General features: G+C 38.4%; 1 protein-coding gene across 3 annotated transcripts in view; it reads right to left on the bottom strand.

The window, feature by feature from the left end:
• LOC114878174 (carbonic anhydrase-related protein 10) overlaps positions 1 to 26615 on the bottom strand; it is a 248034-nt gene that overhangs the window by 53984 nt on the left and 167435 nt on the right. For all 3 annotated transcript variants that reach the window (XM_029191668.2, XM_029191669.2, XM_029191670.2), the window contains exon 4: positions 1594 to 1785. In XM_029191668.2, the coding sequence (XP_029047501.1) occupies positions 1594 to 1785 (192 nt within the window). The remainder of the gene's footprint in view (positions 1 to 1593; positions 1786 to 26615) is intronic.

Genomic DNA, 26615 nt, shown 5'->3' on the forward strand with positions numbered 1-26615 from the left:
ATTCGAGCAGTAATTACAAATTCCGGTATTGTGGAAACACAGGAAATAGGTATATTTATCGATTTTCACAAACTTTGAAAGAAAAAACGAATTGTTTATTTCCTAAGTCAAACATACGTATATTAATCTTTAAATGATTACAACAATTTAAATTTAATTTTAGATTCTTTTTCACTTTCATTATTAATTTACATATCAATTTTCCAATATGTAAAAATCTTTCGAATAATTTATTCATAAAATTTCAAGCATCGAATTTTATTGTTATTTGCTATACAGTGAACGATATTTAATTAAAATGCGCGATAACAAAAGGGTTGAGTAGGTACTTACAATTAGAACATTATAAGTTCCTTTATTTCGTAATGTAAAGTCATCCGAGTCTAATACGATCTGCAACGAACCCGATTCCGTGTTATTCCTCGAATGTGTTGAATTCGAAACTGACTTCGAATCGAGGCAATTTCATATCCACTGATTCGTAACATCGATCAATATTACTGGTAAATATGCTTGTTTTGCCTGTTGCTGATCATTTCAAAGGATCATTATATGAAAAATGAATCAATTCTAACAGTTATTAATGTAACACAACATTTTGTGATAAAGTTTTGCTTTGTTTCTACGGAGCAAATTGAACAAATTGATTTTAAACATTCTTAGTAAAATTTTCATTAAATAAAGGATAAAAAATAGTTAAAACCTTTAAAAACTCCTGGTACACATGTGTACCGGCACCGATATTTTTTAGCACGCTTCATTAAGTGTGCTTATGTCACGACTTTTGTGTGTCTGTCAGATTTTGAATAAGGGTCATATACTTCTATTATTGAATTCTTAAATTCACGCGTGCGTAATTCGAACTTTTCATCATTTCAAGTTTCTTCCATTCTTTACTGTCATAATCGAATTCTTAAATTGCGATGCATAGACCTTTAAGTTATAATGTCTGAATTTGATTGTTTTGTTAAACGGATTCATATGAATTGGAATGTGCCTTACTACAGAAACAATACATGAATATCTTATTCGTGAACAAATTATATCTTAATAAATAATTTCGAAATATTGCACAAAGTGAAATTTTTATTCGTTGGACCGCAATGCTTTATTGAATCAACGAGCGTGTTTTAAACCGGGCTTGACTGCACTTGTTTTTAAGATCTATTGAGTTGTAGTACATATCTTGATAGTTAGAGCGATAGAATTTTCTAGTCTTCTATTTTTTTTAATTTCCTAACATCCTGATTTTTTACCTTTTTGATTTCCCAATTTTCTAATTAGCTAATTTTTTCATTTTAGAATCTTGAAATTGTAGATAAAAATTGAGAATAAGATTAGTATTAAAAATTTGTCTTCAAAGGGTTAAAGTTTGGAAAATAGAAATAAAGAAATTTAAAATTAAATTTTAAGTGTTACTGTCAGTTGTTCACCGTTCAAGGATTACTAATAAATTTTGAATAATTGAAAGAAATCTATTATTTCGGAATTATTATTATACATATTCTAACACTTCAGATATATGTAGAACAATTGCAAGCGCATTGAATTTATTGAGTTATTATTATTGCAATAATGAATTATTTCACTCACCTCAGCAGGAAATGCATAATTATTGATACGATGCTCGGACCCATGATCGTTGTCCATTCCATAGTGAATGTAAATTTCTTCGAACTGATAATGATAAGCGAGTGGACCACCCGTTATGTTGACCCGAACTTTTGCTTCTCGATCGGCTCTGAATACCAGGAACTGACCAGTGTTGTGTAAATGTCCAGAAACCTGGAAATGAAATTCATAGAAGTCATTTTATTTTTTGTGCGCCTGAGTTCAATCAAAACTGACTGAAAATCATACCAATCTGTTTCAAATAGAACTTTTTACCATGTTTTCTATGAAAATTTTCTTAATTTAAATTTATTATCCGATAAACACAGAATGTTTATTACCTATACAATTAGTAGTAGGTGTATTTTCTCCATGAAAGTGGAAAAAGAATGAAAAAATAGTAATTGAATAAAAAGCTGATAAGCAAAAGAGGAAAACGTAATATACAATTAAAATAGCGTAACTCTATTAAGTTTCGCATGGAACGCAATTATCCTGTATTACGTTTTCCGCGCAAATCATTTTCATTTAAATCACCATCGTTCCTGGTAAAATTTCAGTCGAACAACCGTTCATTGAATTACAATCACCCGTATAAAACTACAGCACCAGCTTCTAGTCGGTGTTTTGTAATTCGACCGAAAATTAATGAGCGATTAAAGTATTTTCAATAAACCGTTCTCGATCGATTTCACTCACTTTTGATTGATATTTTAATCAAACGTTTATTATAATTGCGAAGCTGACCGGTATTTTGTAAACTTTGAAATAATAGCAGAATTGTTTCGTTTTATTAATATATTTTGAGCAATTTCAGAACGAAATTAATCAAGTATAATAATGTTCTTGGTTATTATAATGAAGTATTTAATATCATTTAGTAAAATATTTGGTATTGAGCATTGATTGTAAACTTTAATAATCTTATATGTATTACGGGTGTGGTGGTACCCGAAAATTCGAGTCGAGAGTTCGGATTGGAACTTTTGTAGATTCGAACGGAAATTCAAGTTCAAAAGTTTGCCCAGAACACAAAGAGGCCCAAAAAATTACATCTAATTTTATACGCAATAACATATGAAAACACTTCCAACTTGAAAATTTAAAGTAAGTGTGAAAAACCTGGCACCCGACTTTGAAAAATTCAATTTCGTCAAATTGTATTGTATTCTCCTTCGTTTATACCCGTTTGTACCACCTTCACTTTCGTTTGTATGTACCCCAAGGGGTTCGTTTGTACCGATTTTTGAAAATGATCCCAAGAGGTAACTTCGCCTTTTTTGAAGATTTTTCAAATCTTCTTGCGGGTGTTGTTTCCTAGTTGTTTGTACCCGTTTGTACCACCTTCACTTTCGTTGAAAGTGAACCCCAAGGGGTTCGTTTGTACCGATTTGTAAAAAAAACCCCAATGGGTAACCGGGAATTTTTGTTTTATATCACTTAACAATCATTAATTATATGCACAATATCATTCCGTTTCGTACGAAGAGAATTATCGCGTTAAACTTATTTTGCAGATGGTGCGATAAACTTTTACGATACTTTGAATGCTAAATGTTATATTTTCTCAGTAGTTCTTTCATTAATCATTCGATATGTTCCATTAAGTATATTTGAAAATAATACTCAGATTAACAGTTGTTGTCTTTTTTGTAAGGTCGAGCCATCAGGTTTTGCGTTGTTTTCTGTTACTCAGCACATAAGAGATCTCATTTATCTCGGATAGTTCTTTTCTTTTAACGAGCCACTATAGTTTCCGACTAACGCATAGGGGGTGAAATTCTGTAGGTCGTATATTTGGAGTTAGTAATATTAGGTAAACAATATTTATGGTCTTTATGTGATTAATATAAAAAATGTTCAAAAATGGCGGTCAGCCTTGGAGTCAGTTTCAGAAATCGGTACAAACAAACCCCTTGGTGTAAAAACGAAACTGAAGGTGATACAAACGGGTACAAACGTTTCTTTTTTTTATGGCGTTGAGAGAATTAAAAAATGTTAAAGTGGGCTGCTAAGGTATTTTCGCCCCCTTATATCTTTTCACCCCTCGGGGTAAAAATGAAAGTAAAGGTGGTACAAACAGGTACAAACGAAGGGGAATACAATACAATTTGAAGAAATTGAATTTTTCAAAGACGGCTGCTAGGTTCAGGTCTTGAAAACTTATATATTACCGAACACAAATACATCAACGAAGTAAAATACATTAATCATGTAAAATAACGATTAAATAGAATAAAATAATGACCCTATTTGACACATAAACCATTCAAAATCTCAAACACTCGTGTTTAACGACGTACCTTTTTAAGTAACGAGGCTGAACGAGAAATTATAGCAATACCACGAGGTCGTTGCGAAGAGAAAAAAGCATTCCTTTATAACGAAGTTAATGAACCAACCTGTGCATCACGGGACTTGGCGGTATGTCACACAGTTTTCAGTCGCATACAAAGCGTTAATTTCGTGTCGGCCTCGGTAAGACCAGGAGATGAGCTGGTACACGGTCAAGGCTTTACCAAATTTCATCCTGTTCCCAAAATTACCTGCCGCGTGACTCTATCTTGAACTCTCATCCTCGCTCTTTTCCGCACAGCAAAGCTTCTAATTAGTACACCATCAGCATAGGTATCAGAGATTTTGAACGTTTTCAAGGCCCTGTGTAATCGGCTATTCACTTTCAGTTATTTAGGTTATTTAAATTTGTAACAGTTAAAAACGGGTCGAGCCACTGTTCGAAAAATTGTTAAACTTTATCTCACAATCAGGTAATTCAAATAATTTAGATTCGTAAATGTCCCAAAAAATTCATCTATCTTAATTTTTTATTCATATGAAAATAAAATTTGTCAGTTGATTCTCAAATGATAAAAATAAAAAAATACAAAAATACCTATACTTGTCGTGGTAAAATAATTGATTAGGTCAATAATTCGTAGATCGACATAGCAAGGATTGGACTCATATCGGACTATACCTAAATACGTAGGTAGAAAGTCGATTTACTTGTACGTCGCGAGAAGTTGAATTATGGTATCATCAGTTAGAAATAATGAGGTAACCTCAGGGAAAAGGTAACCACGGAAGACACGTCGGCAAAAGTCGCTCCACGGATAACTTATTATTTTGCAATAGATTTCCGTCCCACGGGCTCTTTTCCGGCTAGTTTCGTCTGCCTTCCATTAAACGTGCCGCAGTTTCCGCTTCGACGCCCGGCTACCTCTTTTTCTCTGTCTTGATCTTCGATTTTATGACAGGTTTTGTGCCTTGTAAATTATTCTAGATCGATTTTGAAGGAAATGTTTCTAAATTTATTTTTTAAAATAAATCAAGGAACCTTTGCTATTAATTTCGAACCGATGAATAGTTTTAAGGAAATTTGGTAGGTAGGATTTGTAGACTTTTATTTTTGGAAAAAATGATATTTCATTATATTATTTATATTATTTATTATAATCAGTCTTCTAAGTGTTACTTTCGAACTTCAATTCATAAATGTCTCTCTCGTTCCTCGAATCGCGTCACTTCCCTTTTTTTCCCTTTCCATTTTCCGAGTCGGAAGTCGGATCGATGAGAGCCGGAAGAAGACTCGCGAGGCGATTCTGCGAGGTCCCAGTCTACACAAAAGGCGTCGTTCTTTCGTTGAAACTCAAAGTTCATCCCCTTTCCACGAAAACCGTCTAAGAAAGTCGTAGCAGGCGAACAATCGTCATCGCGAATTCTGACTATGCTTCGGCCGTTTTGTTCCCGCCGGAAGTGGAAGATTCACGGAGGACGGTCCGCGGAAACCGGCTAGCTCGTGAGACGCGTCGCGAACTTCATCGGTGCATCGGTGATTAATGCGACCGACAGAAGTTTTCCACGATCAAAGGAAAGTTCGCTCTGAACAGATGAGAGCGAATTCCTTGTTCGCTATGAAGACGAATTTCGGTAAAGAATCGATAGTTATTTAATTTAGAATTGTTAAAAATCAAATTATTGCTTATTCAGGAATTTAATTTCATGATTAAGTTTACATTAATTTTGGTTCCGCTGTTCAAAGATACATCGATGGGATTTTGGACTAATAATAAGTGAAACAGGTCCATGAGAATTCAGACGAACGTTCAGAGGAACAGCAGCGCGTGTGGTCAAAAATAAGGGGAACTCAATGGACCATGAATTTCCACCCGAGCGAATAGAATGGATACGTATAAGGGATGAAATAGAATAGAATGAAGCATAACAAGACAGGGATACAAAAGGATATGAACAGAGCTTCGAAGCAAATGGTAAACAGTAAACAGTAAATAATTTACCACTTGCTAGAGAAAGAATTTTACTTCACTATACAGGGTGTCCCATGCAACTGGGCCAACTGTATTATATTTCTAAAATGGTAACAAATAAAAAAAAATTACACGAGACAAAATTAAATATTTCAAAGTCGTCTTCATTTTCTTTTCTTTTCTTTCTTTTTAATGGAATCGTATATTTTGTTATATATCAATTGAAGTGTTTTTTATTCTCTACAAAAAGGTATTAGGACACTTGAATCGACAATTGAATAGTTGAAAAGATATTTAAGGGAGTGATAGGGGGAACTTAGTAGTCTCCCCTTAAGATATTCTTTCAATTCTAAACTGCTGAATTTTCGACCCAAGTAACCTTAATACTTTTTTATAGAGAATAACTAGATGCATCAAATGAAATTTAGAAAAGTATACAATTGAAATATACGATAAAATAATTTTTAACAAAAAAAACATCCGACTTCGAAATGCACTAAAAAGTGTAAAATAATTTCTATTTCATTTATACCAAGATTCCATAGCTATTAAAAATATCTATTTAATCGTTAAATAGGATACCAAATATATTTCAAACTTTTCGGAGGCGGCGCAAAATTAAAAACTTTTCCTCTACTAGGAAGATCATAACTCGGGCGTCGGCAACCTATGATAAATCACCCATTTGATAATTTCAAGTAAACAATATTCAACGGGAATCAACAAACCCACTGCGAATTAACTATACTGCATGAAGTCTAGGGAGATTTTTAATAGTGCGTGTGATTCTCCTTTACAGCTTGTTTCTTACTTTGCGTTCACATCATTTTTTTTTGCGACAAATAATAGGAATTTCATTGTATCGTGAAACTTTACAATATCATCACCGGTTATCAGTTATCGTACGTCATATATTTCTGCCCACCATTTATATGATCGCAAAGTATAATAAGAAGCAAGCTGGAGAGGGGAATAACACACGTTATTAAAAATCTCTCTAGACCTAGTGAGCGGCGAGAGTTAAGTATGGTCTCTTGTGAACTGCAGTATAGTGCATGTCCATCAGGAGTGCTGCCAATTTCTCATACAATCGTTACAATTACAAATATTTTCAGCCGGACCTATAATTTTTCTCTTACGACTTATTAATTACCAAGTTTACCATACCACAATCAAATCGGTATTGGCAGCACCGTTTGTTCGGGTATTTTTAATTTTGCGCCGCCTCCGAAAAGTTTGAAGTATATTTGGTATCCTATTTAACGATTAAATAGATATTTTTAATAGCTATGGAATCTTGGTATAAATGAAATAGAAATTATTTTACACTTTTTAGTGCATTTCGAAGTCGGATGTTTTTTTTGTTAAAAATTATTTTATTTCAGACTTTTTAGTGGAACCAGTAGTATTTGTAAGGTAGTGTAAGGTGATTTTAGGTTTCTGTTGCTTAGCTAATAACCATAAACCGAAAAAAATTGACCGAATTTAAGTTGTTAGTAAACAACAAATTTCATAAATGTTTACGAGTGAGATCATCGCGGATATACAGGGTGTCACGCGACTATCTCGACAGCCGAAGAGGGATGATTGCTGAGGTGATTCTAAACAACTGTTTCCTTTGCCAAAATGTTGGTTCGTTTTCGAGTTTTCAACAAAAAACACCGACCAATCCGAGCGCGTACAGCGCGCGGGCTCAGGAGCTGCAATGCCGGCTACGAAAACAGGGCCTGACGTAGGTCGCGAACGATCGGCTCGGCACCCCGTTGATATAGCACAATGAAAAAACTGAACTGGTAGAACATTTTTAGTCGTTTAAAATGAATACGAAACTTAATCTCTTGTCGCCTGTCATAATGTAAAAAAGGAAATTCTAAGCATTCTAAACAACAAATAAAAATGATTGAAATGGAATAATTAATAAACGTTTGAATTGTAGGCTACGTTAATGATGAAAAATTTGAAAAACAATTTAAATGAAACTTTCGCATTCGTCCCTAAATTAACCTGCTACGCTGAAAGCAGATAATTGTCACTGGGAAACGAGGAAACACGTTCGGTAGAACAGCTGTTTTCATGATCGGGCCAGTGAACTCCACTCATTTATTGCACTTAGGTATGAATAATAGGCGAGGTGTTTCCTCGTCGAATGTTCAGAATCGACACAGTGACCTAGTGGGAACTATTTGCCTTCAGCGTAGCAGGTTAAGTTAGAAACGAATGAGTAAGTTTCATTTAAATTGTTTTCAAATTTTTCATCATTAACGTAGCCTACAATTCAAACGTTTATTAATTATTCCATTTCAATCATTTTTATTTGTTGTTTAGAATGCTTAGAATTTCCTTTTTTACATTATGAAAGGCGACAAGAGATTAGGTTCCGTATTCATTTTAAACGACTAAAGATGTTGTACCAGTTCAGTTTTTTTATTGTGCTATGCCAACGGGGTGCCAAGACGTTCGTTCGCGACCTACGTCAGGCCCGGTTTTCGTACCAGTCAGTGCAGTCCCTGGAACTGCGCGCTATACGCGCTCGGATTGGTCGGTGTTTTTAGTTATTAACTCCTATTAACACCCTGTATATCCTACTAAATATGAAAGATTTCACCGCGAACGGTACATTCCTTGCAGAGTAACATGAAGGAATGGATTTTTTGCTATAACAGTAGTTATTAACAAATTCCATAAATTTTTGCAAGTGGGATCATCGCGGATATACCTCCTACTAATTGTAAATGTGAAAGGTTTCATCGCTATCGGTACATTCCCTGCAGCATACATGCAGGAAGATATAAATGAAGTATTACGTATTTTGCGATAAAAGTCGTTAGGAATGAAAAAATACAACAATCTTTTTGCAGGACCAATTGGAAGATATACTCTACAAGATGCAATATTTTCGATCCGACTGGTCCATCCGTCTCGCGGTAATCGGTGTAAAATGTAAATCAAGCATTACGTTCTTGCAAAAAAATGGTTAACAATGAAAAAATGCAAAATGCCTTTCTGACGGGACCAAGTGGTCGATATACTCTACAAGATGCAAAAAGTTTCGTTCCGATTGGTCCATCCGTCTCGGAGTAATCGGCGAACGTACGGCGCACGTACATGAAATAGTACGTTTTTCTGCAATAAAAAGCGTTCGGAATGAAAAAATATAAAATGTTTTATTAACGGGACCAATCGGGACACATACTTTAGAAGATGCAAAAGGTTTCGTTCCGATTGGTTCATCCGTCTTGGAATAATCGGCGAACATACATTTAGAAAAAAAAGTCGTTAGGAATGAAAAAATGCAAAATATTTTTTTAACGGCACCAATCAGGAGACATACTCTACCAGACGCAAAAGGTTTCGTTTCGATTGGTCCATCCGTCTCGGAGTAATCGGTGAACATACATAAAAAAACAAAAAAAATACATACACATCGAATTGAGTATCCTCCTCCTTTTCGAAGTCGGATAAAAAGTACACGGTCCTTCATTAAACACCATTTCATTATTCCTACTGACATTTCTTTTTATTTTATATCTATCATTTTAGAAATATAATTTATAGTGTAAGGCCATCTATCGGCCCAGCTTCTTTTGCTAGTAATCTTTTATGTTTTATGGCGTGACGCAGTTCTCTAGTAGCCATACGAGCGATGCGAGTGCATTATATTTTCTTTCATTTAAATATGTATTAATCTCTACTTTCTTATAATATAATAATCAAAATGAACAGTCTTATCTTAATTTAACACTTGGTTCAATTATTTTGTATAATTTAAAAATAAACACCTTTCTAACGATACCATGATAAAAATGTTAAGTGTATCATATTGTAGTAATAATGTTTATAATAAAATTTGGTTTATCTATTATATCTGTTATTAAATTACACTTCATTTACATCACGCAATCAGCATATTTTCATGATGTGTAATTACATACATTCATCTTGTTAAACTCGGTAATATCAGACTCAATCTCAACGCCGTAATTGTTGCTAACAACAAAACAGCCGCCATCATTGCATATCGAATTCTACACAAATTGAATTCTATTTCGGGACAGGATACGTCAATCAACAGTCTTCGATACTCCCGAATCAATACAATACTTCCAGTTTCATTATTCATCATTTCATTCTACACTGTTTCATAATTTCTCCTATTACGAAAGCCAAAAACACTTGTTAAAATCCACCACTCATATTATTATACGTCTAGAAATGCTTCATTCTCTCGAATTAGAAATATTTGTATTAGCTACTTGTATTTAGGGCCGCGTCTAGAGCTTTTCAGGCTCTAGGCGAGCAAACGAAAATCGGGGCCCTCCTTAGGTCCCTAGAATCACTCCTTAAAATATTGCCCACCTGTTGTCGAACACCCTGTATTTTTAAATTTAAAAGTCAAGGCCGACAGAGATAGGTATTTTATTCACTAATGACAAGCACTTTGATGCGGGTCCCTCCTTTTATCTTGGGCACGTGCCTATTTCGCTTAGAATTAAACGCAACCCTCCTTGTAATTATAAATAATAAAAATAAGGAAATACTGTAAAAATAAAAAATTAAATTTTCATAAAACGAAAAAATATATAATGAAAATCGTCAACAACTTCACGCTGAAGCAACAGTCAACGTGTTGAATATTGTTATTTTACAATAACTTTATACCAATTTATTACTGGTATTTCCTGGCCAATAAAATTGTTGGCCAAATCAGTTAATGGTCCGTAAGATCAATAAACCAAACTGCACCGATCAGGTCAGAGATATTTCGGAAACCTTCTATCGGTATTCCCACATATTCGGAACGAACCGCGGCCGGAAGTCCAGACGGATCGTGCCGTTCGTCTAGAATTAGGATTCTCTTCAAACGTGAGCTCTCGATTGCGAAATAACGCTATCCGACGTCTGACAATGTAATTCCGCATAGACGTTTCCCGGCTAGAATCAGGAGGTTGAAAACGCGGGAAAGAGGGGAAAGGGTAGGTTGAAATGTCGGAAGGAAAAGGACAGAGGAAGCTCAGTCGAAGACGTACGTTCGACTCGGCGCGGTGCGGAGGCGCGGTTTGTTCTATTGTTTAATTTAAGTGCCAAAGTTTAAACCGGGTTAAACGCCGTATAAATTCACGAACTACGCCACACCCCTACCCCCTTGGTTCACGGCTTCCGGTGGGATGGCGTGGCTACGAAACGGACCAGGGGCTGTGTTTAAGTAGCGACGGGACCAGATGTGACGTCATCGTGGTTTCCGGACCGCAATTAAGGCTGACGATGCTTCCGGCTACCCGATTTTTCTATGCTTGATCGTCTCGCGAATTATTTTTTGCCAACTAAAGAACTTCTGAATCGACTGAATCAAATTCTTTCTCCTTTTTTTTTAGGTTCTGTGTCATTGTAACGTAGTTGGATTGCTTTAATTAAAGAAGTTGGATTTTCAGCAGATTAGCATTAGTATTTAAAAGAAACGATAAAACGTTTTGTTAAAATATTATTATTATTATTATTATTATAGCAGATATATGTATATACATGGATAGGACTGGATTAAAATGTTTAGGGTGTGGCGCCCGGAGATATCAAACCTTTGAGGCTTCCTTCGGTTGCTAAAAAGGGCAACAATAAAAAAAAACTTTATTGAATGCTTTTGAATGTAGTAAATGGAAGGCTTGTAACAAGGATCCCTGGAGAATGGAGCGCGGGGCTGTAGCCCTTAGACCTTCTCTTAACCTGGCGCTATAAATGGGTGTAGTAAATTTTTGAAAATGAATTTCAAATTTAATTTCTACTAAGGTGTACTTTACTAAGGATATTCTTATAGACTGTTTGTTAGAAGCGATTCATGATTCTTACTCTTTGATAATTATGTATTTTTATTAGATAGTGTTACATATACTTTCCAGTATCACGTAAAAAGTTATTGAAAATTTGCATCAAGTACAATAAAGCATACCTGTTGCTCAACAACTTAAACACTTTCCAGGAGACAGTTTGTCTTAAAACGAAGTACCTCGTCACCGTTACAACAATCCAGAGGCCCGAATACAAGGCTGGAAACGGAGCAGGATGTGAAATACAGCGGGACAAGTAATGGGTATCAAGGTTTTGCCCTTTGTCGCACGGAGTCCGGTTGCACATGTACGCTTATACCCGTAAGATTAATAGTTACATTAGAGGGATGCGACGGTCCAGATGTATTTGGGCTTGCGTTCTGATACTTCCTTAGAAATTAATATTCTAAACAGGCTATTAATTCCGTGGACACGCGAGACTTGTCGCATTAATAATCCAAGGATAATTTGCCATCCAGAACAACGTAACGAGGAACAAGTTTCAGACGTTTCGGAGACGAATCGAATTTTAGATTCCCATTCAAATTACTTCAGGAATACAATGTTTCGTCGTTTCTTTTTTCAGAATTAAAAATATCTCAACCGCTAGAAAATTTCTCATTGTAAATAAAATTATTTTATTTGATGGGTTAGATAATTTATTATAAGAGATAATCTTAGTGAAAAGTTTAATATTATACCGATAAAGGCTACCAATATGAAAACTTAAACTTGAAAATTAATATTTATCTTAACATTAGATTTACGAAACCCGTTAATTTGACGGGTTTTCGATTTTATGCTTACAAATTCTGAACATGCAAATATTATTCTTTAGACATTGCATATTGGTTTTTAGTGATATAATGCAGCAAATATACATATATTTCTACTCATTTTCTCTGGAACACCTATATTTTATTATTTCTCGATGGTGTATACCTATTTTTACGAAAATCCGTCAATTTGACGGGTTAATTTATATAGATCAATTATTGCGAAATAACCATGAATAAGAAAAAACAACACCAAGCAAATGACGGCTGTTTAGCAATAAATACATGGGCAAACAGGTTTGAACTAGTTGTTTACAATTGTGAATATAGAACCCAGGTGTCTGGGGTAGGGACCGTCTACGTCAGTCCCACTGACGAGTTCTAGTAGACGGTACCCTAGACGAAACGCTATAATTTTTCCGCCGGCATCTTACACAAATAAATGTAACAAGTATGTATGCGGAAAGTGTACTTCCAAGATAGAGTTTACATGTAAAAAATGTATTGAAGACAACAGTAAATAAAAATCTATAAATTTTAAATAAATAATTTACAAAAAATTTGCATTTTAATATACCCATCAAAAGCATGGATTTCTGTAAAAAAAAGTTAGGGGATACCGGGACTAGTTGAGACATACTTCAGTTTGTAATTTATAATTTCGAAATTGCTTACTTTATGCAACTATTACTTTAACCTGCAATTCTTTGATTCGTTCTACAACTGCTAATTTCGTTTCTATTTATCAATTTTTAAATTTGTACTCAAGAAAAGCATTTTATAGGTAACGTGTCTCGTGTCTCAAATTGCCCAATAGCCGGGACTAATTGATACTGAAGCGAGGCAGATTGATGCGATCAATTTATCTTTAAACTAAACAGATATAAAATACAAAGTATGATATATTTTTCTGATTTGACAAATAGTATTAATAGATTAATATTTAGAAACAGAAAATGCTAAAGGGTTACAATATTCTTTACTTTTTATTTTTTTTATTTTTATTACAAAACTGCGACGTAAATCGTTTCCTTATACCTTTTTTCTCAATTTTAGCTTTTTTAACATTTTTTTTTTGTTCTTCATGACTAAGGGCTTCTTTTTCAGGAGTGTCCGTCAATATAGCAGATTTTCTTTTTACCCCATTATTTCGTTTTACAATTTATTGAAAAAAAGAAATTATAAATAAATTGGTACCCAGGGGCATGTTGATACGCCCCGTCTCAATGCGCCCCAAATCACATGTATCAACATGCCCCTCCTGTAATGTACATATTCTTTAATTTGCGATTTTAAGGTTAAAATTAGTTGTAGATTATGTGTATAAGCCCATTACAATGTATTAATAATGAACCTGCCTACAAAATGTTATATATTTATTTACTTATCTCGAACGATATACGAGATATGTTCACTCAAACTCAAACATTTTTTGTTATGTTCATTGGCATAAATTTTAAAACGTGAACCACATCCAAAATACGATATATAATGAGAAATTTCTAAAGTGAAGTTGCATGCGACACCGTGCAACATACGTTGACGCATTTTTTATTTTATACGAGAAGAGCTATTTTTAAAAATATAAAATATATCAATTTGCGTTTGTCTCAACTAGCCCCGGTCTCCCCTATATAGTCAATGTCCGTAAATCTAGTGTTAATAATTAATATTTCAACGTGTCTTACTACACGTTTGTTAAATTATTAATAATTTCGTCCACAAAATAATACCAACTGCTTTATAATTCAGTGTCTCGAAATTCTTTCGAAATTTTCAAGCATCTCAGTTTCGTCTTTATACAGAGTGTTTCGAGGGGTTTCGAGGGAAAAGAAACTCGCATAGTTCGAATTTGTCGGAGCAGGACAAAAGTGGCTTCCACGGAAATGCCCGTGAAAAGGTTTAAACGCGCACCCAGGGGATCGTTTGCTCTTTCTCTCCACCCTTCTTCTTCTTCTTCTTCTTCTTCTTCTTCTTCTTCTTCTTCTTCTTCTTCTTCTTCTTCTCCTCCTCCTCGACGGCAACCCCTGACCTCTCACCTCTTGGCCAAAGTCAATCCTTCCGGGCGCAAGTAGCCACGGTTCCCACGAGTCGAGCTCATCGGATGCATTCTGCGCTTTGAGACGAGCCACGTACCGGCTTCTTCATTGTTTGGCCTACCCTCGGCCCTCGACCCTCGACCCTCGACCCCTCACTCCCCGCTATAAAAGCGCGAAAGGAAGCGGTTTCAAGTGTTCCTGGGGCCGGTTAGCCGCCGTCACATGCGTGGTTTAAGCCAGACAATTGTGAATGAAACACCCTCCCACCGTTGTTACTTCACATTCACGCACTTCGTATGTCAAATTTTTAACACACAAAGTTATATTCATCAACTACAAAAAGCTTTGATTTTCTTTAAAAAATAAACAAACTTCCTAGGTCGATGGTACAAAAATTCCAGAGCTCGATAATTAAACTTTATGGCCGCAGAATTTCACAACGAAAAACAAAGCAAGCGGAAACTGAAAACTCACCAAATTCCGAGCGGAAAACACGGCTCGACTCTGTTTATCGAATTGAAGCGAGAACGGGAAATGGTAACTCGACGAAACAAGGGTCACGAACGTATCGCGGTTTCGGCGAAGAAGAATCATAAAGGCGCCAATGACGAAGTGGTAGGCAGACAACGAAAGAGAAGCGGAGAAAGGGCAAAGAGGAAAAGGCAACGAGTGTTTGCACGAAAGTTACTTCTCGTCGAGTGTTATTGTTTGATAAACTGAAAAGAGAGAGAAAAAAGAAAATGACGCCCTTCTTTCGTAGGAAGTTCCGTGGTTTACAGACGAGCCAAGAAACAATGAAATACCATAAAAGGGAGAACCAAGCAAGTCGTTTAATCATTGAAGCACGAACCCACTTCCGGCTGGCGTTATTTTTATTATTAGCTCTTTCTTTTGGCTTATGTTAAGAAACTTCTTTTTCCTCCTTCTGGTCTTTTGTGTCTGCTTTCTTTGAGCTCGGTGTGACAGAACGTGAATATTCTTTGGAGCTACGATACTTGATTCTGAGGCTTTTGAGCTTTTCCAAGAACTATTCGTATTTTTATATAAAAATAATAATTACAATAACAATTATTAATTAAAAATTATTATTTAAACTAATATTAAATAATCGTGCGGAGGGCTGGATGACACCAGGATAATGTTGTCGCCCCCCCCCCCTCATTGTATTATCCTTACTCTCGTATAGCAGGCTCTGCGAGGGCGGACCACCCTTTCCTGCCTACTTGTGGAAACATCTATGGACCCATTTAATTTAAAAACAAACAATGCCTCAGTCATGAGCAAAGAGGAGGAGCCCTCAAACGAGGGACCTTTCTCTTCAGGGGCGACGAACGTCGGTGTTGAGGGACCGGCCGAGGTCGACGTGGCACTAGCTGCAGCAGCTGAAGAGAAGCTCTTCCTGGCAAATGTCGTGAAGTTGGGGAGGGACGAGAGCGCAGGCAGCAATGTTGAGCCCACGTCGGAAACTCAGGATAAGAGGAAGAGGGCGAACCGTAGTGGGGCGGCGAAGAGGTGGGCCCGGAGGGCCAAACTGGCCACCGGAACCTCCTCGGAGGCGTCTTCCCTCCAGGTAGTACCAGGGAACGGGACGGGTCCAAGAGATGGGAAAGTCGCGGCATCTGGACAGGTCAAAGGGGTCGAGGGGACGCGGGGGCTGCGGGGCTCAAAAGAGCCAAAAGGGGTCAGATATTCCCGGACCCATCTGAGTACAGGGAGGCTCTCGTGGCGGGCAAGAAGGTAGCGATTGCTCCTTCAGACTATCCCGAGACCACCCTGAGCTCGGAGTAGGGGGATCTTGTCCTGAAGGCCCTTAAAGCGGTGTTGGACTCGATATCGGAGGGTAAGGAGTAGAGGTGTGCGAGTACTCGATTTATTCGAGTACTCGAATTTTGAGTCGAACAATGATCGGTCGATCAAGCCGAGTCGATCGCTTGAATTTGCCGAGCTACTCGAAATCGACGAACTGTTTGATATAAAAGCGAGCTACTCGAAAAAATCGAACTACTCGAATATTCGAGCCCTCGTGAAATAGTCAATTGTTTTTTTTTGGTTCTACATACTCTTCTTTCTCTTCATCTTCTATGGATGGTGATTCTACCAATAATAATAGATGAATATTCGTGTAACTCGAACAGTTCGAATTTGTACGAGTAACTCGAAAGTTAAACATCTACTCGAATATATTTGAGTAATTCGAACATTTTCGAACTGAAAATTCATCTTCAAGTAAATCGAAGTTTCACAAGGGCTCGAATATTCGAGTAGTTCGATTTTTTCGAGTAGCTCGCTTTTATATCAAACAGTTCGTCGATTTCGAGTAGCTCGGAAAATTCAAGCGATCGACTCGGCTCGAACAATCGAAGCGAGTTCAGCTCGACTTGTAAATTACGAGTACTCGCACACCTCTAGTAAGGAGGTCCCACGCTTCGAGGGAAACAGGCAGGAGCAGGGGGTGCTTTGGGTGCTTCTCGGACGACACGGCCAGGGCATGGCTTAGGGACACAGCGGGAAAGGTGAAGCCTTGGGAGGGCGCATCTCTTCAGGTAATGGAGAGGAAATGCCTACTAAGGCTCCACAAACTCATTACAATCATCCCTGGCCCACCGGCGACGACGGGAGTGATTTTGAGCCGACTGAGGAGGCAAAATCCGAGATTCAATACCCATCTATGGAGGATATAGTATCGGAAAGAAGAAACAAGATTAGTGCAGCTGGTCCTAGGAGTCGAGGACGAGTCCTTCAAGGTCCTCGTGGTTGGGGCTTCGTGGCAGAGTTCTCGTTAGGGAGCCACGTGCACGGTCCGACGGGGTCGGGGAGAACCGACAGGGGCATTGGGCACCGCCAAGGACGGTGGCACGAGGCCTCCAGCGACCACGGGGACCTAGGATGCGGAGCCAGTATCTGTACCCGCGGGGACCGAGGTGGTCTCTGCTACCCCGATGTTGTTCAGGGGTGGAGGACTGCTGGAAAGCGAGAACAGAGGGAAGGGCCCGGCCAAAACTGGGGAAGGGACCAGGGACCCAGAGGCGGAAGGCTTGGGGGCCACTCCAACGGAAAGGGGAGGTCAAGGGCTCACCGGAAGGGGACCAAGGGGCGGACCTCCGAAGGCCTGGGTGTTGGGCAGAGTTGGCCTGTCGGAGATTCGGAGTGGGGTTCACTACGGGTAGCCGAACAGGACAAAAGTATGGGGGTAAATCGGGAGCCCCCCCAGTAAATCACAGGGGCAAATAATGGGCTAGAACAAGGGCACATTAAGCACCAGCGCGGTACACGCGAGGGAGAGCAATACTGCAGCCTCTATAGCTGCAGGATGCTTCTCTATCTCGCGGGTTAACTTGCAGCACTGCAAAGCAGCCACGGATTTGCTCTGTTGGCGTCTAGCAGTGCAGCACACAGATATTAACAAAAATATAGATATTGCCCTAATACAGAAACCTTGGTTACACCAAGGGCATGTAGACGGGCTGGACTTAAAACAAGGCTCCATCTTTCATGGGGACCTAACAAACGGTCCAAGGGCAATCGTCTTCGTAAAAAGAGGACTCGGGGCCACAAAACTGGCAGAATTCTGCACAAGAGACCAGACAGCAGTGTTACTGACACCCGGGGTGGTGGGTACAGGGCGAATCTGGTGGTTTGCTCGACCTACCTACCCTGCGACTCTGTGATACCTCCACCTTCGAGGGAACTCAGGGGTCTGGGAGACTACTGCAAGACTAAAAGGCTGCAACTAGTGATAGGGTGCGACGCGAATCCGCATTCTATAGGCCAGTCAGCCTAACATTCTTTCTGCTTAAAACGCTGGAAAGATTGGTGGACAGGTACATAAGAGAGCATACACTTGTGAGGAGACCGGTACATGCCTCGCAGCATGCCTATCAGGCTGGCAAATCCGTAGAGACGGCGCTCCACCATCTGGTAAGGGAGATTGAGGAGCGTGATCATAGACATAGAAGGGGCGTTCGACAGTACATCCTTTGACGTGATGTGCGAAGCTGCTAGCAGTTTCGGCATTGACAATAGCTTGGGTACCTGGATCGACAATATCTTGCAAACTAGGATTATAATAACTTATTCCGGCGAGACTGCGTTGAGGGCACGGATCGCAAAGAGATGCCCGCAGGGGGGAGTTCTCTCTCCCCTGCTGTGGACTCTCGTGGCGGACGGGCTGCTACGTAGGCTAAGCGAGGAAGGAGTCCTAGTGCAGGGGTATGCGGATGAAATTTGAGATTGCAAGAAGCACTCATACTCGTGCAGGAATGGTGCCTATCATATAAGCTGAAGGTGAACCTAACCAAGACGGAGATAGTACTGTTCTCGAGGAAACGGCGCTTTGAATCCAAGGCCCCCTCTTCGTTCGGGGTGGAGCTTGATATATCCACCTCAGTAAAATACCTAGGGGTTACCCTATACACGAAGTTAGCTTGGAATTTCGACATCAAAAAGCAGGCTCAAAAGGCAATCCCAACTTACTGGGCTTGTAGAAGGATGTTTGGACTAACGTGGGGTATAAAACCAAGAATGGTCAGGTGGATTTACACCGCGATCATGGTACCCCATCTAACGTAAGCCTCCGTTGTATGGGGGACCTCTATGAGGAATCACTGCAACAGGAAGACATTGGAAAAGATTTACCGACTAGCGTTGTTTGGGATGACAGGTGCCTTCCGGACCTCACCGACCCTGGCAATGGAGGCACTCATGGATCATATGTGGCACCACCACATATTATAGTAGAAGCCGGGACCAGAAGTGCAGCTATGAGGCTGCATCTAGCAAGAAGATGGAAGGGGGCGGGAACGGGACACGTGTCAATACTCAGGGAGTTCGGAGAACCAAGCAGGGCTTTGACACTGTAGGGAGACATGTGCGAACCGACCTACCACTTCAAACATAACTTCCGTGTAAGACTCCTGTGCAAGGAAGTGTGGGAGGTGAACCGGAAGGAAATCCTCACTCCGGGAGGGCTGATCTGGTATACAGACGGCTCTAATTGTAAGACTAAAATTGGGACTGGAGCGGGGATTTGGGGGGAGAGGCCCAGGGTGGAACTATCTCTGTCCCTGGGTCAGTACCGATTATTCAGGCGGAAATGTTTGCCATCTGGGCCTGTGCCAAATTAATTCTGGACCGGGGCTATAGGGACAAGCACATCTATATCTGCAGTGACAGCAAGGCTGTTCTTGGATTCCTCCGAGCCACAGTAGTGAGATCCAGGCTGGTACAGGACTGCACTGACACACTAGAACGGCTAGTTGGAAACAATAACCGTGTCAATCTGATCTGGGTTTCTGGACATGCAGGAATACTAGGAAATGAAAAGGCGAATATGTTGGAACGGGAAGGAGCCATGTGGCCCGACCCAGTTACATTGCACCATATAGGTGTCTCCGTGGGGACGGTAAAAGAAATGGTGAAGGCGTGGGTGAGAACCCAAACCCACCAGATCTAGAGCCGGACTCAAGGCATGAGGCACACTAAGGCCCTGCTCAGAAGGCCATCAACGCTGCTAGGCAGGACCCTAAGCTGCCTAGAAAGAAACCAGCTACGTTTACTCGTAGGGCTCATCACTGGGCACTGGTACACGAGGAAACATCTGACACACCTAGGCATGGAACGAGAACCTGGGTGTCCGAGATGTGGGGAGAAGGATGAAACTCCCCTCCACTTGATGGTGCGTTGCAAAGGCCTGGAGGCTCAGAGGCGTTCAAGGCTCGAGGCCCCCAATCCTTGACGGCGTATACTTGGAGGACATTGGAGTGGGCGGGCTCCTAGGCTTTGCAGGGAGGTCGGCCTTCACAATCTACCTCGGTAACTGGAACTGCCCGTATGGGTTCGGGTACAATGGTTCCCTGAGGACTGAGTGCTCGGTGCGTTCATCAATAATAATAATAATAATAATAATAATAATAACAATAATAATAATAATTATATAAATTAATATTAAAATTAATTAATTAAAAAATTTTAATTATTTAAAAATAACAATTATAGAAAAATCGGAATATGGTATTAAGTAATTTTAATGTTCAAATAGTGTGGGTTTCATTAGTTTTTAAATCAACTTTTCTATTAAATAATGAGATAAATACATGGAGAAAATAGGGTACTAATATAGAAGAGAATGAAATTGAAAATGTGCATTGCAGGAATGCATTAAAAATTAAAGTATTATCATTATGAGGAGCAAAGTTTATAACAATTAATACTAATGATACGCAAGAGGCAGCTGAGTGATACAGGTGGATAAGTTGTGCAATATACGGTGTAACAATTAATTTGTATAATTAATTTATTAGAAGCAAGAAAGAAATAAAAGGAAATAAAAAAAAGTAAAAAGTCTTCCATTGGGCGGTACGTATAATAGAAAAATATTTTTAAAGCGCCATCTTTCGAAAAATGTCTTTAGCATTCTATATTTGAAATGCTTATACCAACAGTACCAACTTAGCGAGTAGGTTGAAAACGATTTAACGCCAATGTATAGTAATATTTTTGAGGACAGTTATATTTCTCTTTTTGTTCATAAAAATTATTTTTTATACATGCATTTTACCTTCAACAAATGTGCGAAATATTAGTAAATATGAATAAGAAACATGAAAAGTCCGCTTAAATTGGGCCATAATACGTTTTCCATCCGCTCCGCATAAATGGCAGGTTCGCCCTGACTTAGCTTTTGACCGCTGACTCACTACTTTTTCACCAGAGTGTATGTAGCAATTAAACATGTTAGTGCCCAGACGCCGTTAGCTCGAACTGGCGATCGCCAGGTAGCCGTGGGAACTCAGCACTGTTCTCGCTGACGGTCGCCCGGCATGCGATTCGGATATGTACACTGAGTTGCATTGAACTTGTCGCAGTGAAGTTGGCTCCGAATTCACTAACGCATTCACGCCGTAGCGTCGGTGAACCGATCTCACCATTGGCTCACCGACGCGGCGTGAATGTGTCAGTAAATCTGGAGCCAACTTCACTGCGACAAGTTCATTGCAACTCAGTGTACAAGTTCCGAAAAGCGGTGTTATAAAGGGCAGGGATTGTCTGTCGTCAGTCCCACTGACGAGTCTGGCAGACGATCCCAAGACAAAACGCCTTTTTCTATTCCTACAATATTATCTCCTTTTTCTTCTGCAACTAAAATTTGAAAGCTTGACAAATTTTGCACCCCTACTTGCCTCGTCCGCAGCAATATAACGTATGACTGCCATTAAGCATTTGCCATTCTTTGCCTATTTTGTACATCTACTTATTCAGATATTCCTTTATTAACCGACTTCGAAAAGGAGGAGGTTACTCTATTCGATCAGTATGTTTTTTCTTGTGTGTTCACCGATTGCTCCGAGATGGATGGACCAATCGGAATGAAACCTTTTGCATCTTGTAGGGTATGTCTTCCGATTGGTCCCATTGAAAAAAAATTGTTCACTTTTTCATTGTTATTGCAAAATACAGGAAGTTTTTAATGTCAAGATTGGACGATTTCAATGACCTTTCAATATGTTGTCGGGGACATGATTCTGAACAACTTTTTCATTATGCATAATTAACGGAAAGTTTTAGTTTCCGAGATATTCGTGAAAAACTATTGTTACTACTACATTGAATTCTACGTATGCCTACGTGTCTCTACCGGTGTATGAGTCAGCATGCAGTCACCGATCCTCTACTGTTTCTTATTATGTATACATGTGTAATCTGTAAGGCATGTACCGATTGCGATGAAACGTTTCACCTCTAATCTATATCTATATATATATATAAAGAAAAGACCTGACTCACTGACTCATCTATATATCTATATATACAGGGTGGCCTACATAACTCTTAACAGCTCAATATCTCGAAAACTATGAAATCGATTTTAAAGTTCTTAGTCTTAAATTGCATGGATCTGAAGGGCCTTTCTAACTACATAAACATGAAGTGGCCCCCCTTCTTCTTTAATGGGGGGCGAAGGTACCTTTATAATTTTAAATGGAACCCCTTATAAAACGTTACAAATTTAGATTCTACAGGAAAAAACAAATAAATTTTGTCTGAAACATTTTTTTGTCAGATATTTCCATGATGAGATTAGAAAGCTGAAATTTTGCACAGAGATTTTCTTTATGATGTATACAAGGAATAAGAAAGGATATTTCGAAATTCCACCCCTAAGGAGGTGAAAAGGGGTTGCAACCTTTGTATGAAGAATATTTTATTTGTGGTCGGATTTGCTTGAAACTTGGTCTTAACGCTCTTTCATATATTTAATCGAACACCTATTTCAGCATTTTAAAGAATTCAACCCCTGAAGGGGTGAAAAGGGGTTGCAACCTTCGTATGAGGAATATTTTATTTGTGGTCGGATTTGCTTGAAACTTGGTCTTAACGCTCTTTGATATATTTAATCAAACACCTATTTCGGCATTTTAAAAGATTCAACCTCTGAAGGGGTGAAAAGGGGTTGCAACCTTTGTATGGGACATATTGTGTTCGTGGTCGGATTTACTTCATACTTAGTCTTAATGCTCATTGATACAATTATTTCTCTTTAAAGTTGCCTTATTTCCGTAAATGTATCTAGAAACTTCAAATTTAACTTGTAAGTACGTAATTATTATCTTATCACTAAACCGTTACTTCAAAGTTATAAGGACATTATCTTCTAACTGTAGGCGTTTAGTGGAGGGGGAGAGAGGGTTTCGTCTCCCCGGACGCCTTGAGTTCGGGTCGGGGTCCGCTAGGTGGCGACGAGCCTAGGTGTTCTCGCAAGCGGTACCCCGGCATACGGTTCGGATATATATGAGTTCCGAACCCCGGTACGATAGGTGTCTGAAGCCTAAAAATCGGTATGGGTGAAGTTATTGAGGTTTCTTGGGAGGTTAATTACGAAAATGGCATCAATTTTGAAATCTAAGATGGCAACATGACAAAATTAAAACTTTATAGGGGTGAACAGGGGGATAAAATGTTTTATGGAGAAACAATATCAATTTCCGAGGGCATTAAACGGTTTCCTGTGCGAGCGAAGCCGCGGGCAAAAGCTAGTAGGAGATATTTCCGCGATATTTCACTTGCAAAAATTTATGCAATTTGTTATTGTTAATAACTATTGTTATAACTTGTATGGAACTTGTTATCGTTAAAAACTATCGTTATTGCAATTAACCAGTAAGAACGGTAAACCACCTTACAGCATCCTACGAATACTACTCGTTCCACTAAAAAGTGTGAAATAAAATTGAAAACTTTTCTCCTACTAGGAAGATTCTAGTTCAGACGTCGGCAACCTATCAAATCATTATTGGCAGCATCGTATATTCGGGTATTTTTAATTTTGCGCCGCCTCCGAAAAGGTTGAAATGTATTTAGTATACTATTTAACGAGTAAATAGGTTTTATTAATAGCTGTTGGGTATTTGTATAAATGAAGTAGAAATTATTTCATACTTTTTAGTGCATTTCGAAGTCGGTTGTATTTTTTGTTAAAAATTATTTTTTAATAAATATATTGTTAAATTTGATAACTCGTGTACAGAAAATCCCTGTCATACAGAAATAAATATGTAACTCAAGCTTTCAATACTACTAAAAATTAACGCTCAAACGGTACAGAAGTTCAAAGATAAATTAAGCAACGTATTGTCTTTGATTCCTATGAATTTACCTTTTCACAGGTGGATTTTCAGTGTTTCGCGTTTGCGTCTCTTTCGTAACATTTTACACATCTCATTAGTTATTACCAGTCGGAAAATAAACGCACAAGGTATTGCCGTTTTCCTGGATTTCTTAATTACGATCGAGAAATTTTGCAAATTCAGCGTTTGAATAAAGTTATTGAACAACGATACATGAGTCTGTGCCTGAAAATAAAATTTCAATTTCCTATTTGTTACAGCGAGGTGAACCGAAATTGTCAAAATGAACAAAAGTCTACCGATTGAATCGTCGCGTCGACGAGGGAAAGACGTGGCTAAAATTAGCCACTATGTAATTAAATAAATCAATACGAAATCTGAAATTCGACTGTAACCATTCGAATTTATTAGAGTCTTCATAAAAATAGTCTCATTGTTTAATTCAATTACTTTTTGTAGCACTGAATTTAATATACATATACATGTATTAGGCGAGACAAGTGAGAATTAATAAATTGCACGCTTCAGTTATTGTAAATCGATAGAATAACGAAACGAATTTGGCAAGTATTTCATTTATTTCATTTATTTAATACCTATTAAGACAGAAAATCTTTTCAAATATCACAGAATAAAATAGATTTTCTACGATAATCATTGTTAGGAAGTTCGGATTGAAATGAAAGAATCTTTTATAAACCTTTGAAAAGTTAACCACCGTAGGAATGATTGCTGATGGGTAGCTCGAACTTGGTATGCTCGTTGCTTAATTTATGTTTCAGGAACTTGGCTTTACAAATTTAGTAATTTAGAAATTTAAACGTTTTGAAATTTAAAAACTAAAAATATTGGAAGTGTAAAATGATGGAGCAACATTTTTAACATCATAGAACAGAAACCAGCGGAGTCAACAAGTTCTCCATTTTTCAAGACCTCTACACGCTCAGCCGACGAGTGTTCAAAGAAAGTTCCAGTTTGCTTGAACCGTGAATCGTTTCTTCGTGGAAAGCATTGCAAGCTTTCGTTCAAGGAACACTGGCCGGCCACGTGCGCTTTGTCCGATTTTCACGAAAGCCACGCGACACGACTCGAGGCGAGGCGACGCAAGGCGTCTCAAAGATGAAAAGCGCCTCGTTTGTCACGCGTTAACTTGCAATCGATGCAAGTAGATCTCACGTGGACTCTGATTATTAGCACGTGAGCCGAGATTTTTGATTTTCAAGAGAATCTTCACCGGAAGCTTTTCCTATTTGTCATGGTATAATAGACAATAAAAAATGCTTCCTGTACCGTGTCTTTTGTCATTCGAGACTTCAGTTTTGTAAAAATAATGTGAGTCACCTGACTTGATGACTTTGTCTTTTGAAGCAAAAACATCGCGTCGCGATGCTGTTTGAAGCTTCAGACCTTCGAAATTCGTGAGATGTCTACGATATTCGGTACTTCTAGGGATTAACTTGAACTTTATCGTGAGAAACTAATGCGACAAGTTACGGTAACGCGTAACGTGCAAGGATTCGAAATATAAATCGGCCTTACGGCTACGACGACGGAAATTCTCGACAAATGGGTCAGGGCTCGGCCGACGTTTCCAGACAAAACTTTATCTCTTGTGTTTTAGCTCATTGCACCTATAACAAAGTTAAGATTTTATGAAATGCATCATCAAATTTTTTCAGACATGACATTTCGCTTTAAGTATTCGCAATTTTAAATGCTATATTGGCAAATTAGTTTATATGAAAATTGGAAGAAATGTAATTGAACGGACAGAACGATATTCACTCCAAAAGTGCAATAACCGCTATCAAAAATTTAGAATCAAATAATGAAACTATACTACAAATTTTCGAAACCCACCAAAAAATTCTTGAGAAAGGCAATAAAATCAAAGTTGTTTGGATCCCTGGCCACGCAGGTATAATCGGCAATGAAAAAGCCGATCAACTTGCCAAAAAAGCAGCAAACTCTCAAAGGATTAATAATGAAGGCAAATTACACTTAGAAGATCTGACAAGGGAAATAAAAAATAAACTGAACACCCAGTGGGAAGACGAATGGAAACAAAAGGCTCCTAACCATATTAAAAATATATCCGACAATTTCTTCGAGGACCTGAAAGCGACCCCCACTCTACTCAGAAGAGATCAAGTGGCCATCTCAAGAATTACAATTGGCCATTCTAGAATCACTCACTCCTACAGACTATCAAAAACTCCAGCTCCTCATTGTGAAGAATGTGACGCCGCAATATCCATAGATCATTTAATCCTCCACTGTACTAAATATGATTTTTTTCGTAACAAACATAAACTAGAATCGTCTCTCAAGGACAACTTAAAAATCAGTAAAATTCAGGACTTACTCAAATTTATAAAAGATACTAAACTAATAGAACTAATAATGTAAGCTTTACCTACTCCTGGATGTCGCTAATAACCTTGTAGTTGATGTGACAATAAACCTTAATTAAAAAAAA

Source organism: Osmia bicornis, chromosome 11, assembly GCF_907164935.1.
Source record: "Osmia bicornis bicornis chromosome 11, iOsmBic2.1, whole genome shotgun sequence".
Taxonomy (NCBI): domain Eukaryota; kingdom Metazoa; phylum Arthropoda; class Insecta; order Hymenoptera; family Megachilidae; genus Osmia; species Osmia bicornis.